The 27,372-nt window shown below is 41.5% G+C and overlaps 1 protein-coding gene across 7 annotated transcripts in view; it reads right to left on the minus strand.

Moving 5' to 3' along the window:
* The window catches only part of mpp7a (MAGUK p55 scaffold protein 7a), a 417,410-nt gene that overhangs the window by 11,501 nt on the left and 378,537 nt on the right, over nt 1-27,372 (minus strand). For all 7 annotated transcript variants that reach the window (XM_068007174.1, XM_068007182.1, XM_068007172.1 and 4 more), the window contains 3 exons: nt 11,255-11,335; nt 3,039-3,132; nt 2,428-2,536 (listed from right to left, as the gene is read on the minus strand). In XM_068007174.1, coding sequence (XP_067863275.1) covers nt 2,428-2,536; nt 3,039-3,132; nt 11,255-11,335 — 284 coding nt within the window. The remainder of the gene's footprint in view (nt 1-2,427; nt 2,537-3,038; nt 3,133-11,254; nt 11,336-27,372) is intronic.

Genomic DNA, 27,372 nt, shown 5'->3' on the forward strand with positions numbered 1-27,372 from the left:
TTGCTTAAATTACTTGCTCCAAAGACATTTATAATGTATTATCTACAAGAAAAAAAATAAGGTGGCTGGAAACTTGTTTTGCACTTTTCACAGCTACTACACAGAAGTGAAATGCTCGAGATGGTGGAACAAACCAAACTAACTACGCAGTCACATAGTTTATCGAATGTGGGATGGTATCTGGGGACTAAACACAGGTTATGTAGATGCGATCTGAGCATGAAGAATTCAAGCTCTGGTTGATCTGTCTCGTGTATTTTGTGTGTTCTGAAGCCAATGCTGCACAAAATGATCATTAGCCATTACTCATGGCCGTGTTAGTAATAATGCTGTCATTAAAAAGTCAGCTCAGAGCCTTTCGAATAAGTCTCCAGTGTGATGTAATCCCTGGATTGCATGTAAAAAGACATGTCCAAAACATTGTTTGGAGGAGACTTGGGACATTTTCAACAGTACTCATTCTTTACCACCGAATGAGCTAGAACATTCAAAACACTTGAAGGAAAAAGAACAGCAAGTAACATATTGACCCAATCAGTTTAATTTTTATATAAATATATAGTTGCAGCACCCAACCCATTATACTGCTGTATTAGTGGCATTTTGTGGACTGCAGTTATTCTGTATTAAGACAAGTTCTTCAGTACTCTAAATATATTAGTCTGCTTTTGAATTCTGCTGATATTCACCCACAATATTTATAATCCAGAAGTTTAAAATACGTGAAATATTGCTTATATTGAAATGATTAAACATATGGGGGTAGAGTTTCCACTTTGGGTGCAATCAGGAAATTGCGCCCAAAACGTACTTGAAATTGCACTGGTTGGGTTAGGCTTCAAGTTTCTGCTAAAATTCACTTGCATAATCACAAATGTAAAATCTTTCACGTACCAGCGCAATCGGGTAGTGTAATAGAACGTAATTGTTTCTTTTTTTTCCTCATTCCGTTAAAAAGTATTAAAGAGTTTTATTAATACAGCTGAAAATGGATTTATCAGCAAAAATAAACATTTTTAATAAGGGTATCCAGTCCTCTACCTGTAAGTAACCTGGTTTAAAAGCACTGAAAATGACTTAAAAAAACTATACTGAACCATTTAATAGTTTAATTGGTGTACACTAGTCACTTTCTTAGTAAATTAAATATTTTTTGATATGTAAACATTTTAAAAAGATGCCTACCAGTGCCTGTGCACCTAAGAAAGTGAGTGCAATTTGAAGCGCCTTCCCGAACCAGCGCATTCAGCGGAAACTCGCAATATTGGCCTGTTGTGGGCGGGACCTGATTCCGGCGAATCGAATCTTGAACCAGCGAAAAAGATCACGGAAACAACGAACATAAGTGGTTTTTGGCGTAATTCACTTTTACTTAAAATTTCCACATCTTTCAGGCTAGTTTGGCCAATTCTGCCTGGATTGCCCGGATATAACAAGCGGAAACTCGACTCCATGATTTTTCCACAAGGGGGCAAGTCAACTAAGTATCCTAATGATCGATTTAGAATTTATTTTCCTGAAGGGTGGTATACAGGATAGTCACCAGGAAAGAATGAAGTTACATTTACAAAGCACCTTTCATATCCTCAGTGATCACACAAACCCTGTGCCGTTTCAATGAAATTGAATGGTTCAATTCCTCAAGCAGTCCATACATTGTTTGTTGTGCACAGTCATTTAATATTAGTCATCTCTTGGCTGTGTTGTGCCATGGATTAGTGTGATGGTAGTTGGTTTCCATAACCTTCTACACAAATTCCTGATCTTGGCCATGCCATGAGAAAGAGTCCCATCCACAAGGGAAAAACGAAAATCTAAGGGACTGTTTGGACTGTTCAACTTGCTCATCTGTCAACTAACAGTTGATGCAACAGAAGTACTGAAGAGGTCTGAAATTAGGTCACGTGCCTTGCATCTTGGCTGGTAAATGGTGCATGGCATCAGGAGACAAAAAGACTCAGAAATAGGGCAAAAAATAATAGTATTCCAGCCTCTGGGGAGATTGGCACGTTTTCATGTGCTCAAAGTTGAAAGACAATTTTGTTGAACATGTTCAGTAGATATAAGTAGTTCACTATGTTAACAAACATTTGAGAGACTAATTCAATACATGCAGAGAAGACTTTTCTCAAAGCTGTAAATTGGCAGTCCTGTTCTCCTTCCCCTCCTTGTTTGGGTTTGAAGAGGCCACAGGAAGACAGAAATGTTCTTTGTCCTAACATGCCCTTTATCAACTGCTACAAATTACAGTACAGCAATTAAATTGTAGTATGAAGGAAACAATACTTGTGTTCAAAAAGCTGAAGTCATTTTAGAGCAGTAATTTTTTCATAATTATTTAACAAATATTAATATTTGAGTTTTGCACATCCATGACCGACAAACCAAAACTAGTCTTTTGTGTTTTGAAGAAATGTGTCGACTTACAGGACACTGCACATCCAACAGGCACACTTTGTTCTTGGCCAACACAAATCGAATAGAATCTATGCTTGTTCCATACAAGTTCCCTTTGTATTCTCCATGTTCAATAAACCTGGAAAAAAATCAGAATAAAATTGGTCAACTTTTGACCCAGACTTAAAAGTCTCATCCTATTAGAAAGTTAAAGCAATACATAATGCATGCAGACAGACACTTCATAGTTATGAAATGCATTTAGCTATTTGAAATCAGTGGAATAATTTCAAACAAAACCTTTAGTATAAACAGAAAATACTCTGTACTGAACTACGCAACACTCTGCCTCTGCTCACATGAACACACAAATACACAAACACAACACCGTCAGAGTACATCAAATTATTTCTAATATCTGCTTATTAAATTTTGAATGTATGGCACCAATTTATATAAAGAATACAATGATGCCAAGTTAAAGAATTTGATAACAGCAGCAACATTTAACTCCCTGAGCAACTTGCCTATCTGTTTTCCCAAGTAACCTATTGTTCAAATATTCCGATACTTTTCATCACCGCATCTGAAACTTTCCAGATGTGCTGGCATGAAACAGAGTGTGCCATTTTTCAACTTACTTGTTATTTTGTACATCTGTCTCAAACAAGTGCTTGGAAATAAAATGATATTCCACTCCGTCAGTTTCCTGGCTTCTTTTTGGCCTCGTTGTATCTGTGCATGACAAAACACAAAAATAAATATTCTTAAAATTGCCAATATTAAACCGGTTGCTCAAAATCAGTGAAAAGCATCAGAAACAGATACTATCGATGCTGTTAGCTTTTTGAAAAGCCTAAAAATATTAAACCTTTGTTAATTCGGAACAAGCTGCTTGCAGTGGAAGTAAAGTTTTTTTTCTATTTCATTGGAACGTTTGGCAATCATGCCCGTCTCCAGAAACATAATTAAAACACTTGAAAATTTCTGCAAGATGTTGTATCCAGAGAGTTCCTAAATTACAATAAATTACAGCTGACATATTACCTTATATAATCCAGCATTACTCCTACTGCTAATATAAAACCTAGCTGTGTTATGTGGTCTAATTTTAATGTCACCACCACTGGGTGCTATTCAGAAATATGGCAAACTGTCATTTTATTCCTCAGCATAGTCCTTTTTAAAGCCAAGATATGAGGCAGTGGAATGGTATTTTATACAGTAGATTGAAAAGTTTTTCCTCTATTCCTCATAAACGTCAGGATGGCTACTAAAAGCTGACAATTATACCTTAACAAAAAGGAATATCATACTTGGAAGGGAAACCCTTGCTGACTTAAGAAAAGTAATTGACTGTTTACTGTTTCCTCTACCCGAATAACACCATTTAACCATTTTCTTTGTTTAAACAAAAAAAGTTTGTACATGGTACATAAGTAACAAAAATCATTTAAAAAAAAGATACTCTCATGGCTCCCACTACACATCCTGAGCATTTTAAGTTACATTTTTTTGAAGTCAAAGAGACAGCATCACATTTCATTAAATATTTCATAAATGTTCCTGGCAAGTGAGCTATGTTTTGAGCTGAACTGGCTCCTGTATAAAATACTACAAACTAACTTATTCTCTTTGTGATTAACACTATAACTAGATAGTAACAAAAGAGGTGCAGTGATAATGGAAAAACAATTGAATGAATTATTATATAGAATAGAGGGAATATAAAGTTAATGTCATAGAACACAATGATTTTTGGAATGTAGCCTAATCTAAAGATTGGCTTTTGCAGCTTGCTACCGGTGATCAATTATTGTGCATAACAAATCTTCATTACACTATGGAAAAATGTTGCTCAGCTCTGACTGGTTTCTTTTTGTTGCTTTATCAACCAGTACCAAAAATCTACCAGAGAAATAAATGAAATATCACTCATTCTACCTCTTCTTATTGGAATTAAAGGCGTGACCTTACAAATTCACACTTCTGGCATGGAAGTGACGAAAGGTTTTCGACCTGAAACTTTAACTCTGTTTCTTTTTCCACAGATGCTGCCTGACTTGCTCAGCTTTTCCAGCATTTTCTGTTTCTATTTAAAAAAAAACCTTTTTATGTTTTACTGTTAGCATATCATTTATGAAATATTCAAGATGCATAATCAACCACCATCTTTAATCAGTGACACAAGAGGAGGGGTTTGTGTATTTCCTATACGGCTGCCTTTTACTGCTAACCAAGTAGCTCTAAACATTTCAATTTTTACTGTAACCAATACAGCTTCAAAGCAGTTTATATAAAAACACAAGGAGCAAATCTTATTTTTCTTTGTTCAGTGCAATGCCTAAACTAGGAAATACAATAAATCCAAGTGAAAATTTTACTAAAGCAGCTCATACAAAATGGTATCCAAGTACCACTACATTGAATAGAAGTGTAATTAAAAAGTTAAGCAGCAAGACAAAACATTTTGTGGGTAACAGTGTCAGTGAGGATTGGAAAAGGAGCAGATAAATGCATGAACTCAAATTGGACAGTACAAGGGGAAAGCTGCAGCTTAAACAAATTTAAAAACAAAATTAATTTAAAAAAAAATGTGCATGGGATGTGGGCGTCGCTGGGAGGGCCAGCATTTATTGCCCATCCCTAATTGCCCTCGAGTAGGTGGTGGTGAGCCACCTTCTTGAACCGCTGCAGTCCGTGTGGTGAAGGTTCTCCCACAGTGCTGTTAGGAAGGGAGTTCCAGGATTTTGACCCAGCGACGATGAAGGAACGGCGATATATTTCCAAGTCGGGATGGTGTGTGACTTGGAGGGGAACGTGCAGGTGGTGTTGTTCCCATGTGCCTGATGCCCTCGTCCTTCTAGGTGGTAAAGGTCGCGGGTTTGGGAGGTGCTGTCGAAGAAGCCTTGGTGAGTTGCTGCAGCCACGGTGCGCCGGTGGTGAAGGAAGTGAATGTTTAGGGTGGTGGATGGGATGCCAATCACGTGGGCTGCTTTGTCCTGGATGGTGTCGAAATATCTTGAAAAGACTTCAGTGCTCTTTGTTACAATTTCTACAGACTGCCCCTATTTTGCATGTTCTCTCAACTCTTAATTTTCAGCTTATTTTATTCAGCTGCTTTATTTTCTGAAAAGCTCTATTTAATTGTTCTCAGACACAATTTTGTTTGAACTCTCCAGTTAAAATTTTTATTCACTGGCTTGGTTATATCTTTAAGTCTCATTTACTGTTTTGTGTCACATTGGACTGAAAGTGTTCTGTACATGCAATTTGTGGTGTTATGCACTAAGCATAGAAATGTCATTTGTTAGAAATAGAGAATTTCAGATCAGTAACTACATTCTGAACAATCAAATAGTTTTGCTTAACTAGTAAATAATTGTACAATTATTGACCTCCTCTTGGGAAATAAGGAAGGGCAGGTGACAGAAGTGTTAGTGAGGGATCACTTTGGGACCAGTGATCATAATTCCATTAGTTTTAAGATAGCTATGGAGAAGGATAGGTCTGGCCCAAAAGTTAAAATTCTAAATTGGGGAAAGGCCAATTTTGATGGTATTAGACAGGAACTTTCAGAAGTTGATTGGGAGAGTCTGTTGGCAGGCAAAGGGACGTCTGGTAAGTGGGAGGCTTTCAAAAGTGTGTTAACCAGGGTTCAGGGTAAGCACATTCTTTATAAAGTGAAGGGCAAGGCTGGTAGAAGTAGGGAACCTTGGATGACTCGGGAGATTGAGGCCCTAGTCAAAAAGAAGGAGGCATATGACATGCATAGACAGCTGGGATCAAGTGGATCCCTTGAAGAGTATAGAGATTGCCGGAGTAGAGTTAAGAGAGAAATCAGGAGGGCAAAAAGGGGACATGAGATTGCTTTGGCAGATAAGGCAAAGGAGAATCCAAAGAGCTTCTACAAGTACATAAAGGGCAAAAGAGTAACTAGGGAGAGTAGGGCCTGTTAAGGATCAACAAGGTCATCTAAGTGCGGAACCACAAGAGATGGGTGAGATCCTGAATGAATATTTCACATCGGTATTTACGGTTGAGAAAGGCATGGATGTTAGGGAACTTGGGGAAATAAATAGTGATGTCTTGAGGAGTGTACATATTACAGAGAGGGAGGTGCTGGAAGTCTTAACGCGCATCAAGGTAGATAAATCTCCGGGACCTGATGAAATGTATCCCAGGACGTTATGGGAGGTTAGGGAGGAAATTGCCGGTCCCCTAGCAGAGATATTTGAATCATCGACAGTTACAGGTGAGGTGCCTGAAGATTGGAGGGTAGCAAATGTTGTACCTTTGTTTAAGAAGGGCGGCAGGGAAAAGCCTGGGAACTACAGACCGGTGAGCCTGACATCTGTAGTGGGTAAGTTGTTAGAGGGTATTCTGAGAGACAGGATCTACAGGCATTTGGAGAGGCAGGGACTGATTAGGAACAGTCAGCATGGTTTTGTGAGAGGAAAATCATGTCTCACGAATTTGATTGAGTTTTTTGAAGGGGTAACCAAGAAGATAGATGAGGGCTGTGCAGTAGACGTGGTCTACATGGACTTTAGCAAAGCCTTTGACAAGGTACCGCATGGTAGGTTGTTACATAAGGTTAAATCTCACGGGATCCAAGGTGAGGTAGCCAATTGGATACAAAATTGGCTTGACGACAGAAGACAGAGGGTGGTTGTAGAGGGTTGTTTTTCAGACTGGAGGCCTGTGACCAGCGGTGTGCCTCAGGGATCGGTGCTGGGTCCGCTGTTATTTGTTATTTATATTAATGATTTGGATGAGAATTTAGGAGGCATGGTTAGTAAGTTTGCAGATGACACCAAGATTGGTGGCATTGTGGACAGTGAAGAAGGTTATCTAGGATTGCAACGGGATCTTGATGAATTGGGCCAGTGGGCAGATGGAGTTTAATTTAGATAAATGCGAGGTGATGCATTTTGGTAGATCGAATTGGACCAGGACCTACTCCGTTAATGGTAGGGCGTTGGGGAGAGTTATAGAACAAAGAGATCAAGGAGTACAGGTTCATAGCTCCTTGAAAGTGGAGTCACAGGTGGATAGGGTGGTGAAGAAGGCATTCGGCATGCTTGGTTTCATTGGTCAGAACATTTAATACAGGAGTTGGGATGTCTTGTTGAAGTTGTACAAGACATTAGTAAGGCCACACTTGGAATACTGTGTACAGTTCTGGTCACCCTACTATAGAAAGGATATTATTAAACTAGAAAGAGTGCAGAAAAGATTTACTAGGATGCTACCGGGACTTGATGGTTTGACTTATAGGGAGAGGTTAGATAGACTGGGACTTTTTTCCCTGGAGAGTAGGAGGTTAAGGGGTGATCTTATAGAAGTCTATAAAATAATGAGGGGCATAGATAAGGTAGATAGTCAAAATCTTTTCCCAAAGGTAGGGGAGTCTATAACGAGGGGACATAGATTTAAGGTGAGAGGGGAGAGATACAAAAGGGTCCAGAGGGGCCAGAGGCAGTAGTAGAGGCGGGTACAATTTTGTCTTTTAAAAAGCAGTTGGACAGTTACATGGGTAAGATGGGTATAGAGGGATATGGGCCAAGTGCAGGCAATTGGGACTAGCTTAGTGGTATAAACTGGGCGACATGGACATGTTGGGCCGAAGGGCCTGTTTCCATGTTGTAAACTTCTATGATTCTAACTGAACTGAGGGCTGAATGACTCGTTCAGATAAGATTTATGTAACTGTGCTGAACAAACTACTTATGAAAATATATAAGTAATAATCAAGGTGACAAAGACATGTCAGAACAATGTAATTTTTAAGATTTGGCTGGTATTAACCTACTGTAATACACTTTCACTGACATCTTTAATTAAGCATTAAAAGATTTCATAATGCATGAAAATTAGAATTAAACTACTTTGTTTTAGTGACTGGTAGAATTGTTTAAAATTGTTTAATGTATATTTACAAGCAACTATTATTATTGCTGATGGTCAGAGAGAACTATCGCGGAATGGTACTTTCCTTCATGGGGTTGCGGAAGAACTGGTTGGTAACAGTGGAGCACATATATACCATCAAGCTGTTCACTGCTTGTGACAAATCTCTCCAAGGTTTTACTCTGTTAGACATAGTTGATTGAGAGAGAAGACTTCAATTTATATAGCACCTTTCATAACTTCAGGACCTCCCAAAGCACTTTACAACCAATTAAGTACTTCTGAAGTGTAGTCACTATTGTAATGTGAGGAATTGCAGCCAACTTGTACTCAAGCAAGGTCCCTCAAACAACATTAAGAGACATGACTAGAAAACGTGCTTTTGGTGATGTTGGTTGAGGGATAAATATTGGCCAGGGCAAAGGGAGAACTCCCCTGCTCTTCTTGGAATAGTACCATGGGGTCTTTTACATCCATCCAAGAGAACAGATGGATTAACGTTTCATCCAAAAGACAGAACCTCCAACAGTGCAGCACTCCCTCAGTACAGCACTGAGTTGCATTTCTTTGCGCGGCTCTGTTCATTTTTGTGCCCTGTTCTGTTACTATAGTAGTACAATCCTCAGGTCTAAATGGTGAAACTTACATTTAACTTCAAATTTACAAGGAAGAAAAACTGGGCAGATTTCTCAAACCATATGAAATGAAGATAGAGTCTTCAGTGTCAGTGTGGCTCAGTCGAAAGCACTTTTGTCTCTGAGTCAGAAGAATGTGGGTTCAAGACCCACTACAACAACAACTTGCATTTATATAGTGCCTTTAACATTGTAAAAAGTCCCAAGGCACTTCACAGGAGCGTTATCAAATAAAATTTGACACCGAGCCGCATAAGGAGATAATAGGACAGGTGACCAAAAGCTTGGTCAAAGAGGCAGGTTTTAAGAAGCGTCTTAAAGGAGGAGAGGTAGACAGGCGGAGAGATTTCGGGAGAGAATTACAGAGCTTAGGGCCTAGGCAGCTGAGGGCACAGCTGTCAATAGTGGAGCAATTAAAATCAAGGATGCGCAAGAGGCAAGAATTGGAGGACCGCAGAGATCTCAGAGGGTTGTAGGGCTGGTTACAGAGATTGGGAGGGGCAAGGCCATGGAGGATTTGAAAACAAGCATAAGAATTTTAAAATCGAGGCGTTCCCGGAATGGGAGCCAATGTAAGTCAGCGAGCACAGGGGCGATGGGTGAATGGGACTTGATGCGAGTTAGAATACGGGCAGCAGAGTTTTGGATGAGCTCAAGTTAATGGAGGATGAAAGATGGGAGGCCGGCAGGAGAGCATTGGAATAGTCAAATCTAGAGGTAACAATGGCATGGATGAGGGTTTCAGCAGATAAGCTGAGGCAGGAGCGGAGACGGGCGATGTAACGGAGCTGGAAGTAGACGGTCTTGGTGATGGAGTAGATATGTGGTCGAAAGCTCATCTCAGGGTCAAATAGGACGTCAAGGTTGCGAACTGTCTGGTTCAGCCTCAGACAGTGGGCAGGGAGAGAGATGGAGTCAGTGGCTCGGGAACGGAGTTTGTTACAGGGATCAAAGACAATGGCTTCGGTCTTCCCAATATTTAGTTGGAGGAAATTTTTGCTCAGAGACAGTGAGGGGTTGAGAGAGGAGATGATGAGGTAGAGCTGGATGTCATCAGCGTACATGTGGAACCTGACGTGTTTTCTGATGATGTCACTGAGGGGCAGCATGTAGATGAGAAATAGGAGGGGGCCAAGGATAGACCCTTGGGGGACTCCAGAGGTAACGGTGCAGAAGTGGAAAGATTGCAGGTGATTCTCTGGATAGATAAGAATGGAACCAGGAGAGCGCAGTCCCACCCAGTTGGGCGATGGAGCACTACAGGGCATATAATCAGGGTTGACACTTTAGTGCAATAGTGTGAAAGTACTGCACTATTAGAAGCACTGGCTTTTGAATGAGATGTACTGCATGTTCAAATGGACATAAAAGATCATGTGGCACTATTCAAAGAGCAGTGTTTTCCCGTTGCTCTTGCCAACATTTCTCTATCAACCAAAAGCAGATTATTTGGTCATTCATTGATATTGTTTGTGAGATCTTGTGCAAAAATTGGCTGGCGTTTGCCTACATAACAACATTAACAACACTGCAAAAGTAAGCACTTTGGCATATCCTGGGGACATAATGGTTGTTGTATAAATACAAATTTTCCTTCTTTAGGAATTTTAAAAAATGGGTCCAATTACTGATCTGTCATCATGCCATATCAGATAAGTGCAAACAAAACTGGGCATAGGCTTATTGACAATAAGTGCTACAGATACTCTCCTACTTAAACTGATGTTGAGTTCAGCTTCTTGAAGAAAGAACCAAACAGAAACATCCTTTAAGGATAGGTTGGGTTAGCCATTGAAAATGAGCATCCTGAGCAGAAAAAAATCCCAGCATTTAATACCTGAGGGTATCTTCAAAGTTCGTACTTTAAAGTTTATGTGCAGGCTTCAATCAAATAACTGTCAACAACAGTAATGACAGGTAAACAGAAAGGGACATCAAGAGGTGCCTATTATGTACGACACTGCTGCCAAGCCCATATTGATAATCCAAATATTCCAACATTTAAAAAAAAGTAGTTAGTCTTTTGTGACTGTTGCTGCTGATGATATCAACTAATATGCAAAAGGATAAAAACATAGCAAGAATGGCTGACAGCATTGAGCCCAGAACCCACAGTTAAAAATAAAAGTTGTTAATAAGTAATTGGAGAACTTTTGTGATTATAATCAAAATGGGTAAATGAAACTCTTTCCACATTCAATAATCTTAAATTGCTTATCTGATTTCTACACTTGTGTCATCATTTGAGGATATATAACTAACACTAAGTACTTGATTAAAACGGAGAAAGAAAAGTGGGTCATACTCACGTGGAACTGTTACACCATAGTGCTGAGAATCACTAATCAACAGTTTCCTTTTAAGCTCATTCAGCCCAATTCCTGAGGGACCTGCAAAAGAAAGCACAGAGGAAAAAACTAAAACTATAGCTGTAGCACTATGAACTATCTAACAATATATTGCTGTTCCCTTCTTTAGGGTCCATTGGTAAGTCATCACATAGTTCTTATTAATACATTTTTCCCATTCAAATTCAGTTATAAATGGCCCTATACAACTATAATCTGGTTTACAACAGTGTGATGATCAGCCAATTATTAGGTGTTCTAATCCACTAGCATATATGCAGCCTTTAAACTCTGATGCAGTATGTAAAATACATGAAACTATTTTCTGAATTTAGAAACCTGTCTTATAAACCAAGAGCTCTGATTTACAGGATTGTCCCTCACAGGCAGATAGAGCATTTTATAACATTTAAATGATTATATCCACCGCCCCCCCCCCCCACCACCCCCCCAAGTCAGCTGTTTGGCTGTAGCAGCTCATCTACTATCAATTGCAGAAGTGGATCCACAAATGTACCAGACAGTAAAAAAAAATTAAAAGCCTGCCAGACAGTTTTAATGATCCGTCCATCATTCTTACAGTATTCACCTGGTCCTAAAAAAATAATACAACTTCAATCCCAAAGGGCCATCAAAAAGATGCCTCCTGAGTCATTGGATGACTCCTGATATTCTTGCATTGTCTGGGTAAAGTGTAACATGAAATGTTAAAACAAACATACAGCAACTTAAACTTTATGAAAGTCTGGGTAAAAATGACTAAAGACAATGAGTCCAGATGAAGGGCCTCATTGAAAATGTTGACATGTCTTTCAGATAATGACTAATATGTGAATTTCCAGCATTGTCTGTTTTTATTTCAGATTCCAGTACTCAGGAACATAGGACTGGATTGGAAAAGATTCTGCAGTCCACCTGGCTGGTCCCAAAACTAGTACCTTTCAAATCCCCAAATCCCTCAAATATCTGTCAAATCCTTAATTTTTTCCATAGGATCTGTTTCCACTGCCTCCCTGGGTAGTCCATTCCACATTCACCACCCTCTGGGTAAAGTAGTTAAATCTAAATTGACTATGCACCTTCCCTCTTCTAAGTTTGAGCTTCAAGATTATGTTCATTTTCCATGCTGTTACAATTGAAATTCTGCTTCCTTTTTATCCCCCCAGATGAGCTGCTGCAATATGTGTTTTGGGTAAAAGCTTTCCTGAAGGGGAGTGGTTTTCCCAGACAGTACCATGCTGGGTTGGCCACCCATAGGCAAATAAAATGCATAGATCCCAAACAATGGCCAATTCGTTAGCAACGTCTGATCTTTCGGGAGACATCTCACACCTTGGTGTTGACAACTGTTTTTGATCGCTGTTCGTCTTAGAAGGGAGGCCTTTTAAGAACCAATGCAGAAATCCAAGTTCAGTTAAGGCATGAGGACGGCCGTAAAGTCAGCTAAGGCAGCAGAAAAGCTGCAAGGAAGAAATAACCTCTACACTGTTGGTAGGACAGACAGCAGCGCGAATCGATCATTATACTTTAAGAATCCCAAATGGGCTAGAGTACACTTGGTCTTTATTTTTGTAATGGGACACAAATAAGATGAACTGATTGCATCAAGCAACTTTCATCATATTCAGTATTCTGTATGTTTTGTATACCTAATAATAAAACAGTTTACTAACTGAACCAAATGACACCTCGTCGAGTGTTTAATCTCTTCGAAGGCAGACCGAGTTAAGGAGTACATGTGCTTAAGACATGGACATCTGGTCCAGATCACAAGGGAGTTACACTCCTGGGTCCCACTACGACACTAGCAGATATAGAGCAGTGGGAGTAACCTTCTATTAAGCAGTCTGGTTGCTTGCTTTTTAAGAGAGCAACTGACTCCACTGAACCCTAGTAAATACCTGCGGTAGACCCAAATTCATAACACATGCCGTCCTACCTAGTGGACTACTCTCGTGTGGCAGGTTATTAAACCTTGCTAAAATCATTATGGCCGCAGAATTTTCACGGTCACAAGTGTGTCATTTTTGGACTTCCCTCCTTTAAATCGATGTTGACTCCCTCTCATCATACCATATCTATTTAGCTGTTTCATTATCCCTCTTTCGGATGTCTTCAAAACTTTTACCAAAAACAAATGTTAAGTTTATTGGGCTTTAGTTTTCTGGATCATACCAATGCCCCTTTTTAAACATAGGTGCTATGTTAGCTACTTTCTAATCCTTGGACGCAACTCCCATTTCTATTAATTCCTTAAAGATAGTGTCAACGATATCACCAATTTCACTAGCCACTTCTTTGAGTATGCTTGTATTAAGTTCATTTGGGTCTGGTGTCGTGTTATTCCTTCAACCTCCTCAGTCTATTAGTGACTGCCTATCTGAAATTTCTATTTCTTGTATTACTTTCTCCATCTACCTCCACCTTTTGCAGAAATTAAATTTCTGTGATGGGGTAAATACCCAATCTCTCACTATGATTGCACAAAGAATTCATTTGGTATATTTATTATCCCTTGGTCACCGTTGCGATCTTTCAATAGCCACAGTTTCATTTTTCACCTGCTTGCTGTGGACATATTTATTGATTTTTTTTTAATATCCCTGCTGTTCTGACCAGTTTCCATTTAAGCTGTCCTGACCAGTTTCTTAACCTCCATTACCTTGGTTTTATATTTGTCTTGGTCCACCATACCGGCCATTGCTTCATAATTTAAGAACAATCTCTTTTATTCCCCTTACTCCCCGCAAACTTTTCATTGTTGCCTGCATAGATGCATTTAAGGGGAAACTGGATAAACACATGAGGGAGAAAGCAATAGAAGGATATGCTGATGGGGTTAGATGAAGAGGAGTGGGAGGAGGCTCGTGTGGAGCATAAACACCGGCATGGACCAGTTGGGCCGAATGGCCTGTTTCAGTGCTATACATTCTATGTAACTCTATGACTCTGTTAAGCCTCCTTCCTTAGTGGTATGTAGCTGTTCTATACTCTATGTATTGTACTTCTAAACATGATCCACATTGCTTCTATGCTTTTCCCCTCCAAAAGTGCTGTCCAATCCAATTTCCTTAGCTTACCCCTCAGAATCTGCTTTTCTAAAGTTGAATGCATCTATTGTACTCACTCTCATTTCCATCATGAGCCTAACTTTAAACACTACCATAATGTGGTTACTGTTGCCAAGATGTTCTCTGCTCTACTGTCCTGTTAGTTACTTAATATCATGTTCAACAGCACCCCTGTGTGGTGTGGGTGCCTTGATCATTTAACAATCCAATATTGTGCCAAGGAGCACATTTTGCCTCTTATTACACCGTTTGCAGATTTCCCGATCTATCTCTGGCAAATTGAAATCACCCAGGACAACTGCATATATTCCTGTACACATTACCCTTATTTAATTACAAACTTCTTTGTCAAGTCCTTTTTCTTGACCTGAAGATCTATAGTAGATGCCCATAGTTAGTCTCCTTTCCCTCATGTATCTCAATCCTATCCACAGGGTTTCCATTTTATCCGTACTTGGATTAGACAGGTCCATCTCAGTATAATGAAGGTCTCTCTCACATAAAACAATATATTCCCATATAGTTTCTTTTTGCTGTGTCTGCGAACTAATACATATCCCTGCATGTTTACCCAACCTGTGTCATCCTGGAACCAGGTCTCAAACTATATGGAAAAAAACACTTAATAGGCACATGATTTCCACCTGATACTGTTGGTAATAGTTTATACTCAGCTTTCTTAATGTTCATTTTGGTTTTATCCTGAATAGCAAAATTGGTCTCTTTTAGTCAGGCTTACAAAATTTCTCCTGGGTGAACAAGTCAAAATATTTTCCTACAATGATCGGTCAAGGTAAACAGCATTACTCAATATATAATGAGAAGGGATATTTGGAGATATAAATGAAGATTTTATCAAAGAAATCACATGTGTTTTGCTTACATTTTGGGAAAATAAACAATGAAAGAAGGTACATCTAAAATGGTAATTGAACAGAGGGAGAGAGATCTGGGCATGTAGTCACACTGAAGGTCGGAGAGCAAGTTGAAAATGTCATAAAAAGGCAAGTAGAATTCTGTATGTTTTATCTTGGAGCATTCAGTATAAAAGCAAGGAAGTTATGTTGAATTTGTACGAGACATTGGTTAGGACACATATGAAGTGTTGCAGTGTGTTCTGGGCATCTCATTTGCCCTGAAATTACACAATGGGCTATTAGTGCATGAATGCTTAACGCAATTGCCTGACATTCCTCTGTTATTTCAACGGAGATATCTACCTGTTTTTTAAAAAATGGGTTAATGCCTCTCCTAAAATAGCGCAGAGAAAGTTCAGACACACACATTAAGTGTTAATTGTATCCATGTGATTTATAACAATTAGTGTGAATTGTATTGAGGTGGAGTGTATCAATTAGGGCTCTCTTGTATCCATATATAAGAGCTCTTATCTAAGGTGTGGTGCGTGTAATGTGGAGCTCGGTGACTAAAGGCTTGGAAGCAACTGAAGACAAGGCTCTAGTATTCTATCCTTCACCACCGGGCTGTCCAGCTTATAACATTAAGCACTTGACAGCCAGTATCTCAGGGTAAATACAGAGCCAAGGAATTCAACTGGTCTGCAAGTGCAGAGTACAATTTTTCCTGTTACATTATTTAAAAAAAATTACAACCTGAAATATGTAAGCACCAATAATCTTCACTGCAGTTTAAACCCACTTGACTCCCATTGCTGTTATCGGCCATTACACATCCTTTATTGAACTGGAAAAGGAACAGGTTATGGGCCATTAGGCTTCATCACAGCTACTGTTGATGCTTTCATACAAGGAACACTTCTGTGGGAAAGGTCTAGTTCTCTACTCCCCAAATGCTCCATTTAATGCTTGGGTGAGAATAAGGGAAACTTGTCTAATAAAGAATCAAATTTAAATGCCAGTGCAGAGTACTTGAACTTAAGCCCTCAAAAGAGAAATTCAGTATTTACCGTTACAACTGACAAGCTATCCAGTAGCAGTATGATTTAACTTCAGAAACGTTCTTTTAAAAAATGTTATGAGTAAGTTATTCTGGGCAGCATACCCTCATTTTCACTGGTCTCACGCTGATCTGAGAATGTTGTGTGTCACAAATGGTGTCAAACATGTGAGTGATCCTATTGTATTCAACACAAACTATATGTCACTGGGGAAATGGGGTCAAGGGTAGAAGGAAGGGGGAGCAGGAATGTGCAGTCACTGTTGTCCCACAGTAATACACAGACTTAAGAAAAAACAGAAACTCTTTTTATATGTTTCCCAATGAAAACACTCATTTTTTGAGAAAGTTTTCAATGGGACATGTTTGTTGGTACAGTAGTGTAGTGGTCATGTTATTGGACTAATAATCCATAGAATATGCCATCATTGCAGTTTGAAAACTTGAATTCAGTTATTAAAAATTTGGAAATAGAAAGCTGGTATCAGTAAAAGTGACCATTTTGGCTGGTCGTAAAAACCCAACTAGTTCCTTGAGGGAAGGAAACCTGCCATCCTTACCCAGTCTGGCCTATATGTGACTCCAGTCCCAGACCAACGTGGTTGCCTCTTAACTGCCCTCTGAAGTGGTCCAGCGAGCCACTCAGATGGATCAGCACCTTCTCAGGCAACTATAGATGGGAAATAAATGCTGGTCTTGCAAGTGAAGCAGACATCCAGAGCATGAATAGAAACAGTTATAATTTAGATAGAAGGGTTTGATCCATCTATCCCTGTGGCTTGGAGCTATGTTGAAAACATTGTACTGGTTCATGTGGGCAGTCTGCACTGACAGCCCCAAGAAGCAGTTGGGGCTGGGCCTCGACCTCAGTATCCTGGGGTGAGACAAAATCACTGAGACAGGATGTGTCTGGGCTATTTTCAGTGGTGAGCTCTGGTGGCATGTGTCTTTCATGTCCCCTGGAGTGTCACTTTGGGGGCTTTTGGCTTGGTCTCCTTGGAGGGGAGTTCATAGAATCATGCAGCTCAGAAGGAGGCTATTTGGTCCATCGTGCCTGTGCCGGCTCTTTGGCAGAGCTATCCAATTAGTTATTGGAGTTTATGCTGCAGTTCAGAGTTAGTGGATGCATTCTGCATTTCGCGGCAGCTAGGGACTGTGGAGTGGTGCTGCAACCTGGCTGTTTGGCTGAGTGTCCCGACGGGAACCTTTTCTTTCTCCCTATTCCTCATGGTGGTAGTGGATTGGGAGTCACGTTTTATCTAGGTGGATTGCAGGAAGGAGATTGCGGGTCACAGGACCAGCTACCACCACAGCCAACAACTTGCTTTCCTTTTTAAAAAAAAACTTTGTCATGCTCTTCGGACACAAAGCACGGGACAGTGGAGGCTACACATTTCATTGCAGTGTATGGTAAGAGCAGAATGGCCTCAAGTCAGCAGAGACTAAACAAAAAAAAAAATCAATCAACCCAAACTAATAGCAAAAAAACGAGTCAGACTGCTAAACCAGAATGAAAATAGGGACACACTTCCAAGAGGCTTGGATGGGAATAGATTTTTTTTTTAAAAATGGGAGCCCTTCAGAAAACGTGACCATACGAGCTATGAGGTTACTGGAACCACTTTCAGTCTTATCGTCTTGTGAGACATCTTGGGAACCATTCTAATTTCATTGACATAAGCAGTTTGTTGACATAAGCAGACATTACAGTTTCCTATTATCTTACAAATATCAATTTCACGAAAGCTCCCTTCCCTCTGAATCGGTGAACCTCCTTCCGCTGGACACGTCCTCTTTCAAAGACGCTGCAGTCAAGTTCACCAAAGCTCCCTTAACAGTGTTTGGGGACTTAAAAAAAATCATCAACGAAAGTGTGCCAGATTTTACGTTGAAGTCGACACAGACGGTAAGTATTTGGTAATAATGTTTGGAGCTGGGACTAGGGCTTCACCGTTTCGTCAAAATAAGTTTAATTTCAACATAAAGGGGTTCAAGATAAATGGGTAGCACTGTATTTTAATTTCACTGATACCACATTTTTGTATTCATAATTAATTCAAAGCCACTTTAGGAATCCAATTAATCTTGTGTACTGATTGCCCCAACTGTCGACATGCTTGATTTTTAAAAATCCACAATAATTTAATATCCTCATTAAGGGAGTTCTGGGCAATCTGGCGAAGTCAGTGTTCAAAAGCAGTGAGTGCAAAGGACTATATTTCCCTAATTATTGTTCTGGGCGTAAAGCTCATTCAGGCATGTTATTGGATGATTTTACAAGCAAACTTCAGCTGCAAGTCACTAGTGGGTGGTTAACTTGCAGCAAGCCAGACAAGTGGACAAATCTGTTTATTTTAACTTAAATTAACCTGCTCTTCGGGGCCTAGCATTATAAATCAAATTTATAAGTTCTCAAAACTATCCAAAAGGGTGATTTATTGGCTGCACGATGTTTCTTGTGTACAGCAATATTGCCAGTCTAGAGATTAATTTTAAACTCCTAGTAAATTATTTGATAATCAGTTGAACATGCTAGAATAATGCCTTTTTGCAAAGCTACTCAGCCAAAGAAAATTCTAAGGCAGAATTCTTAGGAACAGGGAGTGCTAGGGTGCAACACCACCCCCAACTTTTTATTGCACCTGCACTGCTGCAATAGATACAACATTCCTGATGTCTATCTATATATCATCACTTTCTTCTGCTCTCGCAGGGAGATAGATTCAGCAGTGGGATTTGGGTTATCCTAACCTCCCTCATGATTTGAAACTGTTACGTTCTCATGATAGGGATTAAGCCCGTTTCAGAGCATGAGGGAGGCTGGGATAATTCAAGATTCCATAGTCATCAATGACAGTCAGACTTACCCTTTCGGCAGTGAGTTGAGCCTTTGTACTGTAGTTCACTGTTGCAATCTCAGCCCAAGACTCATTAGACCACACACAACAAAGCTAAAGCAGAGGATGTCAGAAGCTGTCCACAAAAAGCAGGACAAATCCAATCTGGCCAATTACCACCCCATCAGTCTACTCTCAATCATCAGCAAAGTGATGGAAGGTGTCGTCGACAGTGCTATCAAGCGGCACTTACTCACCAATAACCTGCTCACCAATGCTCAGTTTAGGTTCCGTCAGGACCACTCGGCTCCAGACCTCATTACAGCCTTGGTCCAAACATGGACAAAAGAGCTGAATTCCAGAGGTGAGGTGAAAGTGACTGCTCTTGACAACAAGGCAGCATTTGACCGAGTGTGGCACCAAGGAGTCCTAGTAAAATTGAAGTCAATGGGAATCAGGGGGAAAACTCTCCAGTGGCTGGAGTCATACCGAGCACAAAGGAGAATGGTAGTGGTTGTTGGAGGCCAATCATCTCAGCCCCAGGGCATTGCTGCAGGAGTTCCTCAGGGCAGTGGCCGAGGCCCAACCATCTACAGCTGCTTCATCAATGACCTTCCCTCCATCATAAGGTCAGAGAGTTCGCTGATGATTGCACAGTGTTCAGTTCCATTCGCAACCCCTCAGATAATGAAGCAGTCCGAGCCCGCATGCAGCAAGACCTGGACAACATTCAGACTTGGGCTGATAAGTGGCAAGTAATATTTGCCCCAGGCAATGACCATCTCCAACAAGAGAGAGTCTAACCACCTCCCCTTGACATTCAACGGCATTACCATCGCCGAATCCCATACCATCAACATCCTGGGGGTCACCATTGACCAGAAACTTAACTGGACCAGCCATATAAATACTGTGGCTGCAAGAGCAGGTCAGAGGCTGGGTATTCTACGGCGAGTGACTCACCTCCTGACTCCCCAAAACCTTTCCACCATCTACAAGGCACAAGTCAGGAGTGTGATGGATTACTCTCCACTTGCCTGGATGAGTGCAGCTCCAACAACACTCAAGAAGCTCGACACCATCCAGGACAAAGCAGCCTGCATGATTGGCACCCCATCCACCACCCTAAACATTCACTCACTTCACCACCGGTGCACAGTGGCTGCAGTGTGTACCATCCACAGGATGCACTGCAGCAACTCGTCAAGGCTTCTTCGACAGCACCTCCCAAACCCGCGACCTCTACCACCTAGAAGGACAAGGGCAGTAGGCACACGGCAACAACACCACCTGCACGTTCCCCTCAAAGTCATACACCATCCTGACTTGGAGATATATCGCCGTTCCTTCATCGTCGCTGGGTCAAAATTCTGGAACTCCCTACCTAACAGCACTGTGGGAGAACCTTCACCACACGGACTGCAGTGGTTCAAGAAGGCAGCTCATAACCATCTTCTCACGGGCAATTAGGGATGGGCAATAAATGCTGGCCTCGCCAGCGATGCCCACATCCCATGAACGAATAAAAAAAAGCTGCAGGGAAAAGTATTATACCATGCTGGACTTTCAAAATTCTTACCTCCACACAGCAGTAATGTTTTCTGGAGAAGAAGGACGGAGGGATGTGGTGAGAAGTCAGGTAGATGGGAATTAAGATCCATCAAATAGGTTTGGGAATGCTGGGCCCAATGGTCTTTTGTTATATTCCCAAAGTGTTTGTGCAATTGTCAAGTGTTGGACTGGTGTGGGCTACAAATTCAGCAGTGAACTACAATAGCAAGTCATGTGACAAAAGCCAACTCAAAACCTGAAAACTTCTTACTTAATCAAACAAGAGTAATGGATTCTTGAAACATGTTTCCAAAATCCCTATACTGCAACCATTACCAGAGCTCCCTGCATGACGAAAGAGATAGAGAGTAAGATGAAGCAGAAAAAGGAGCACATGACAGATATCAAGTTGATAATACAGGTGAGAACCAGGCTGAATATAGAAAGTTCAGAGGGGAAGTGAAAAAGGAAATGAGGGGCAAAGAGTATGAGAACAGACTGGTGGCTAACATAAAACGGAATCCAAAAATCTTCGATAGGCATGTAAATAGTAAATGGGTAATAAGATGTGGGAAAGTGTAAATAAATTAAGAAATTATGAAATATGAAACCAGCTGTTAACGGGTTAAGGACTGAGATTAAGTAGTAGGACCAGGCAGTATACAAAGCATAACCTTCTTCAAAGAGGCAGCATGGAGAAATACTAACCTTGTTAAAAGAGGCAGCATGGAGAAATACGAACCTTGTTAAAAGAGGAGTCGCAGGACCGGGCATGCGCCAGACAGTAAAAGCGTATAAAAGATTGGCCCGCAGCCATCAGACTCACATTCAGAACATCGGAAGACTAGGTATATCCAGGGGATGTAAATGCTGTTGGAGCCTAACCCTGTGTAGTCCTCAGAAGCAGAAGTAAAATGAATCAGACATAGTAAGAAACATAGAAGTGCCATCCGCACCAGCTGTCCGATCCAAGACTGGTAATGCTTCTAGTTTGGGGTTGTTAGTTATCACTTGATATGTGCATCATTTGTTGTTTATGAATAATAAAGCCACGATTCTTTATCAATACGGTGTCAGGTCGAATTGATTAAAGGAACGACTGTACCTCAGTACAGGATTCCAACAAAGAGGAGGGGTGGGGCTGATTAGGAAACAAAAAGTAGATCTACGCATGGAGGCAGAGGACATGGCTGAGGTGCTGAAGGAGTAACTTGCATCCGTCTTTACCAAGGAAGAGGCTGCCACAGTAAAAGAGATAGTTGAGATACTGGATAGGCTAGAAATTGATAAAGCCCCAGGACATCGCGGCAGGAGTTCCTCAGGGCAGAGTCCTAGGCCCAACCATCTTCAGCTGCTTCATCAATAACCTTCCCTCCATAAGGTCAGAAGTGGGGATGTTCGCTGATGATTGCACAGTGTTCAGTTCCATTCGCAACCCCTCAGATAATGAAGCAATCCGAGCCCGCATGCAGCAAGACCTGGACAACATCCAGGGGTGGGCTGATAAATGGCAAGTAACATTTGTGCCAGACAAGTGCCAGGCAATGACCATTTCCAACAAGAGAGAGTCCAACCATCTCCCGTTGATATTAAATGGCATTACCATCGCTGAATCCCACACCATCAACACCCTGGGAGTCACCATTGACCAGAAACTAAACTGGACCAGCCACTTAAATACTGTGGCAACAAGAGCAGGTCACAGGATGGGTATTCTGCAGCGAGTGACTTGCCTCCTGACTCCCCAATGCCTTTCCACCATCTACAAGGCACAAGTCAGGAGTGTGATGGAATACTCTCCACTTGCCTGGATGAGTGCAGCTCCAACACCACTCAAAAAGCTCAACAGCACCCAGGACAAAGCAGCCCACTTGATTGGCACCCCATCCACCACCTGAAACATTCACTCCCTCCACTACCGGTGCACCGTGGCTGCAGTGTGTACCATCCACAGGATGCACTGCAGCAACTCGCCAAGGCTTCTTCAACAGCACCTCCCAAATTTGTGACCTCTACCACCTAGGGAAGCAGGTTCATGGGAACACCACCACCTGCACGTTCCCTTCCAAGTCACACATCACCCTGGCTTGGAAATATATCGCCGTTCCTTCATTGTCGCCGGGTCAAAATCCTGGAACTCCCTAACAGCAATGTGGGAGAACCTTCAGCACACGGACTGCTGGGTTCAAGAAGATGGCTCACCACCACCTTCTCAAGGGCAATTAGGGATGGGCAATAAATGCTGGCCTTGCCAGCGACGCCCACATCCCATGAAAAAATAAAAAACTAGAAAGGCTGGCTGTATTAAAGCAGATAAGTCACCCGGTGTGGATGGGATGCATCCTATGTTGCTGAGGGAAGTAAGGGTGGAAATTGCAGAGGTGCTGGCCATACTGTTCCAATCATCAAATATGGGGGGGGGGGGTGCCAAAGGACTGGAGAATTGCAAATGTTACACCCTTGTTCAAAAAAGGGTGTAAGGATAAACCTGACAATTACAGGCCACTCAGTTTAACCTCAGTGGTGGGGAAGTTTTTAGAAACAATAATCCGGGACAAAATTAATAGTCATTTGGACAAGTGTGGATTAATAAAGGAAAGCCAGCACGGATTTGTTAATGGCAAATCGTGTTTAACTAACTTGATGAAGTTTTTTGATGAGGTAACAGAGATGGTCGATGAGGGCAATGCAGTTGATGTTGAACACGTGGACTTTCAAAAGGCGTTTGTTAAAGTGCTTCATAATAAGCTTTTCAGCAAAATTGAAGCCCATGGAATAAAAGGGGCAGTGGTAGCATGAACACTGAATTGGCTAAGCGACAGGAAACAGAGTAGTGGTGAACGGTTGTTTTTCGGACTGGAGGAAGGTATACAGTGGTGTTCCCCAGGGGTCAGTACTAGGACCACTGCTTTTTTTGATATATTTTAATAACTTGGGCTTGGATGTACATGGTACAATTTCAAAATTTGCAGACGACACAAAATTTGGAAGTGTAGTAAACAGTGAGGACGATAGTAACAGGCTTCAAAGGAACATAGATATGCTGGTGGAATGGGCAGACACATGACAGATGAAATTTAACACAGAGAAGTGCGAAGTGATACATTTTGGAAGGAAGAATGAGGAGATGCAATATAAACTAAATGGTACAATTCTAAAGGGGGTGCAGGAACAGAGAGACCTGAGGGTATATGTGCACAAATCTTTGAAGGTGGCAGGACAGGTTGAGAAAGCGGTTTAAAAAAGCAGACTGGATCCTGGGCTTTATAAATAGAGGCATAGAGTACAAAAGCAAGGAAATGTTGTTGAAATATGTAATGTCCACAAAAAGCAGGACAAATCCAATCCGGCCAATTACCGCCCCCATCAGTCTATTCTCAATCATCAGCAAAGTGATGGAAGGGGTCATAGACAGTGCTATCAAGCGGCACTTACTCACCAACAACCTGCTCACCGATGCGCAGTTTGGGTTCCGCCAGGACCAGTCGGCTCCAGACCTCATTACAGCCTTGGTCCAAACATGGACAAAAGAGCTGAATTCCAGAGGCGAGGTGAGTGACTGCCCTTGACATCAAGGCAGCATTTGACCGAGTGTGGCACCAAGGAGCCTTGTAAAATTAAAGTCAATGGGAATCGGAGGAAAACTCTCCAGTGGCTGGAGTCATACCTAGCACAAAGGAAGATAGTAGTGGTTGTTGGAGGCCAATCATCTCAGCGCCAGGAGTTCCTCAGGGCAGTGTCCTAAGCCCAACCATCTTCAGCTGCTTCATCAATGACCTTCCCTCCATCAAAGTCATAAATGGGGATGTTCGCTGATGATTGCACACTGTTCAGTTCCATTCGCAACCACTCAGATAATGAAGCAGTCCATGCCCGCATGCAGCAAGACCTGGACAACATTCAGGCTTGGGATGGTAAGTGGCATTCGCATCAGACAAGTGCCAGGCAATGACCATCTCCAACAAGAGAGAGTCTAACCACCTCCCCTTGACATTCAACGGCATTACCATCGCCGAATCTCCCACCATCAACATCCTGGGAGTCACCATTGACCAGAAACTCAACTGAAACAGCCACATAAATACTGTGACTACAAGAGCAGGTCAGAGGCTGGATATTCTGCAGCGACTGACTCACCTCCCGACTCCCCAAAGCCCTTCCATCATCTACAAGGCACAAGTCAGGAATGTGATGGAATACTCTGCACTTGCCTGGATGTGCAGCTCCAACAACACTCAAGAAGCTCGACACCATCCAGGACAAAGCAGCCCGCTTGATTGGCACCCCATCCACCACCCTAAACATTCACTCCCTTCACCATCGGCGCACCATGACTGCAGTGTGTACCATCTACAGGATGCACTGCATCTCGCCGAAGTTTCTTCGACAGCACCTCCCAAACCAGCGGCCTCTACCACCTGAAAGGACAAAGGCAGCAGGCACATGGGAACACCACCACCTGCACGTTCCCCTCCTAGTCACACACCATACTGACTTGGAAATATATCGCTGTTCCTTCATCGTCGCCGGGTCAAAATCCTGGAACTCCCTACCTAACAGCACTGTGGGAGAACCTTGACTACACAGATTGCAGCGGTTGAAGGAGGCTCACCACCACCTTCTCGAGGGTAATTCGGGATGGGCAATAAATGCTGGCCTTCTCAGCGATGCCCACATCCCATGAACGAATGAAAAAAATTTATAAAATACTGGTTCGGCCACAGCTGGAGTACTGAGTCCAGTGCTGGGCACCACGCTTTATGAAGGATGTGAATGTCTTAGAGAGGGTGCAGAAAAGATTTACTAGAATAGTTCCAGGAACGAAGGACTTCAGTTATGTGGACAGACTGGAGAAGCTGGGGTTGTTCTCCCTGGAGCAAAGAAGGCTAAGAGGAGATTTGATAGAAGTGTTCAAAATCATGAAGGCTTTAGATAAACTGTTCCCATTGGCAGAAGGAACGAGAACCAGAGGGCACAGATTTAAGATGATTGGCAAAAGAACCAAAGGCGACATGAGAAAAAACTTTTTTACGCAGCGAGTAGTTATGATCTTGAATGCGCTGCCTGAAAGGATGGTGGAAGCAGATTCAATCATTGCTTTCAAAAAGGAATTGAATAAATACTTCAAGAAAAAAAATTTGCAGGGCTACGGGGAAAAGGGACTAACTGGCTTGCTCTTACAAAGAGCCAGCCAGGGCTCGATAAGCCGATTGGCCTCCTTCAGTGCTGTAACCATTCTGAGATTCTATGATCAAGGTACACATCCCAAATAGGTACAGTTTGCAACGGGAGACAGATAATTGTTGTAATGTCAACATTAATACCTTTCCTGTAGTTTTCAAAATGGGGTAAAGATCTCCATGAAACTATGCAGAAAAAAATGCTGTAGTGGGCAATACCAACTGTATGGCAACATTAAAGGCCAAGAAAATTACAAATGCATTGTTTAATTATAAGAATGTGCAATAAAGAAAAGAAAGAACTTGCATTTATACCTCAGGACATCCCAAAGTGCTTCACAATGAAGTACTTTTGAGGTGTAGTCTCTGTTGCAATGTGGGAAAATCCGGCAGCCAACTGCGCACAATAAGCTCTCAAACAGCAATGTGGTAAATGACCAGGCAATCTGTTTTTGATGGTGTTGGTTGAGGGATAAATGTTGGCCAAGACACCAGGAAAACTCCGCTGCTCTTCTACGAAAAGTGCCACGAGATCTTTTACATACATCTTGGAGAACAAACTGGGCCTTGGGTTAAAAGACAGGACTTCTGACATATAAAGTTTGATCATTATCTCCTCTGATTTATATTATATTGTACTGTTTGTCCATATAGTTCAACATCCTATTGGCTTTGTTGACTGCTGTTCTGCATTGATTGGACATATTTAGCATCAAATCTACTAAGACACCTTGGTGTCTCTCAGCTTCATCCTGGGCTATTTCAGCATCTTTCATAGAATTTGCATGTGCATCTATTTTTCCTTCCGTACACTTATCTGCATTAAATTCCATCTGCCAATGCTTTGCCCACATATGTACCTTATGTAATTTCTGAGATGCCTCCTACAATTCTACTGTCCTTCCTGGTTTGCTGCAAACTTGACCACTTTGCATTGAGTTTCTGAATCCAGGCTATTTATGTAAATTAGAAACAGCAGTGGTGCCAGTACTGAGCCCAGAGGCACCCAATTCAGTACTTTTCCCCACTCCAATATATCTCCTCTAACAAGCACTCATTGTTTGTTATCCATTCGCAGGTTTATCCTGAATCCCCACAGCTTTGAACTTAAGAAATAATCTTTTGTGTAGAACTTTATCAAAAGCCTTTTGAAAATCAAAGTACAATCTGTCATAGGGCTTTACCACAGTCCACTTTTATTGTCACGACCTCAAAGAATTTGAGGAGCTTGGTCAGGCAGGATCTTCTCCCTCTGAATCCACGTTGACTGTTGTTAACTAGGTTATTGTTGTACAGATAATTCTCAAGTTTATTCCTGATAATTGATTCCATCATTTCACATGCACTTGAAGCAGGGCTAAATGGTTTGTAGTTGCCGGTGTCTGTTTTGTCACTCTGAGTATTGGCACATCAGCTAGTTTCCAATCCACTGGTAGCTTCCCAGTGACCATCGATTCCCACATAATGATCGTCAGTGCCTCACAGATCTCATTTTTAGTTTCCATCTATCCCTGGGGAAATAT

Source organism: Heptranchias perlo, chromosome 2, assembly GCF_035084215.1.
Source record: "Heptranchias perlo isolate sHepPer1 chromosome 2, sHepPer1.hap1, whole genome shotgun sequence".
Taxonomy (NCBI): domain Eukaryota; kingdom Metazoa; phylum Chordata; class Chondrichthyes; order Hexanchiformes; family Hexanchidae; genus Heptranchias; species Heptranchias perlo.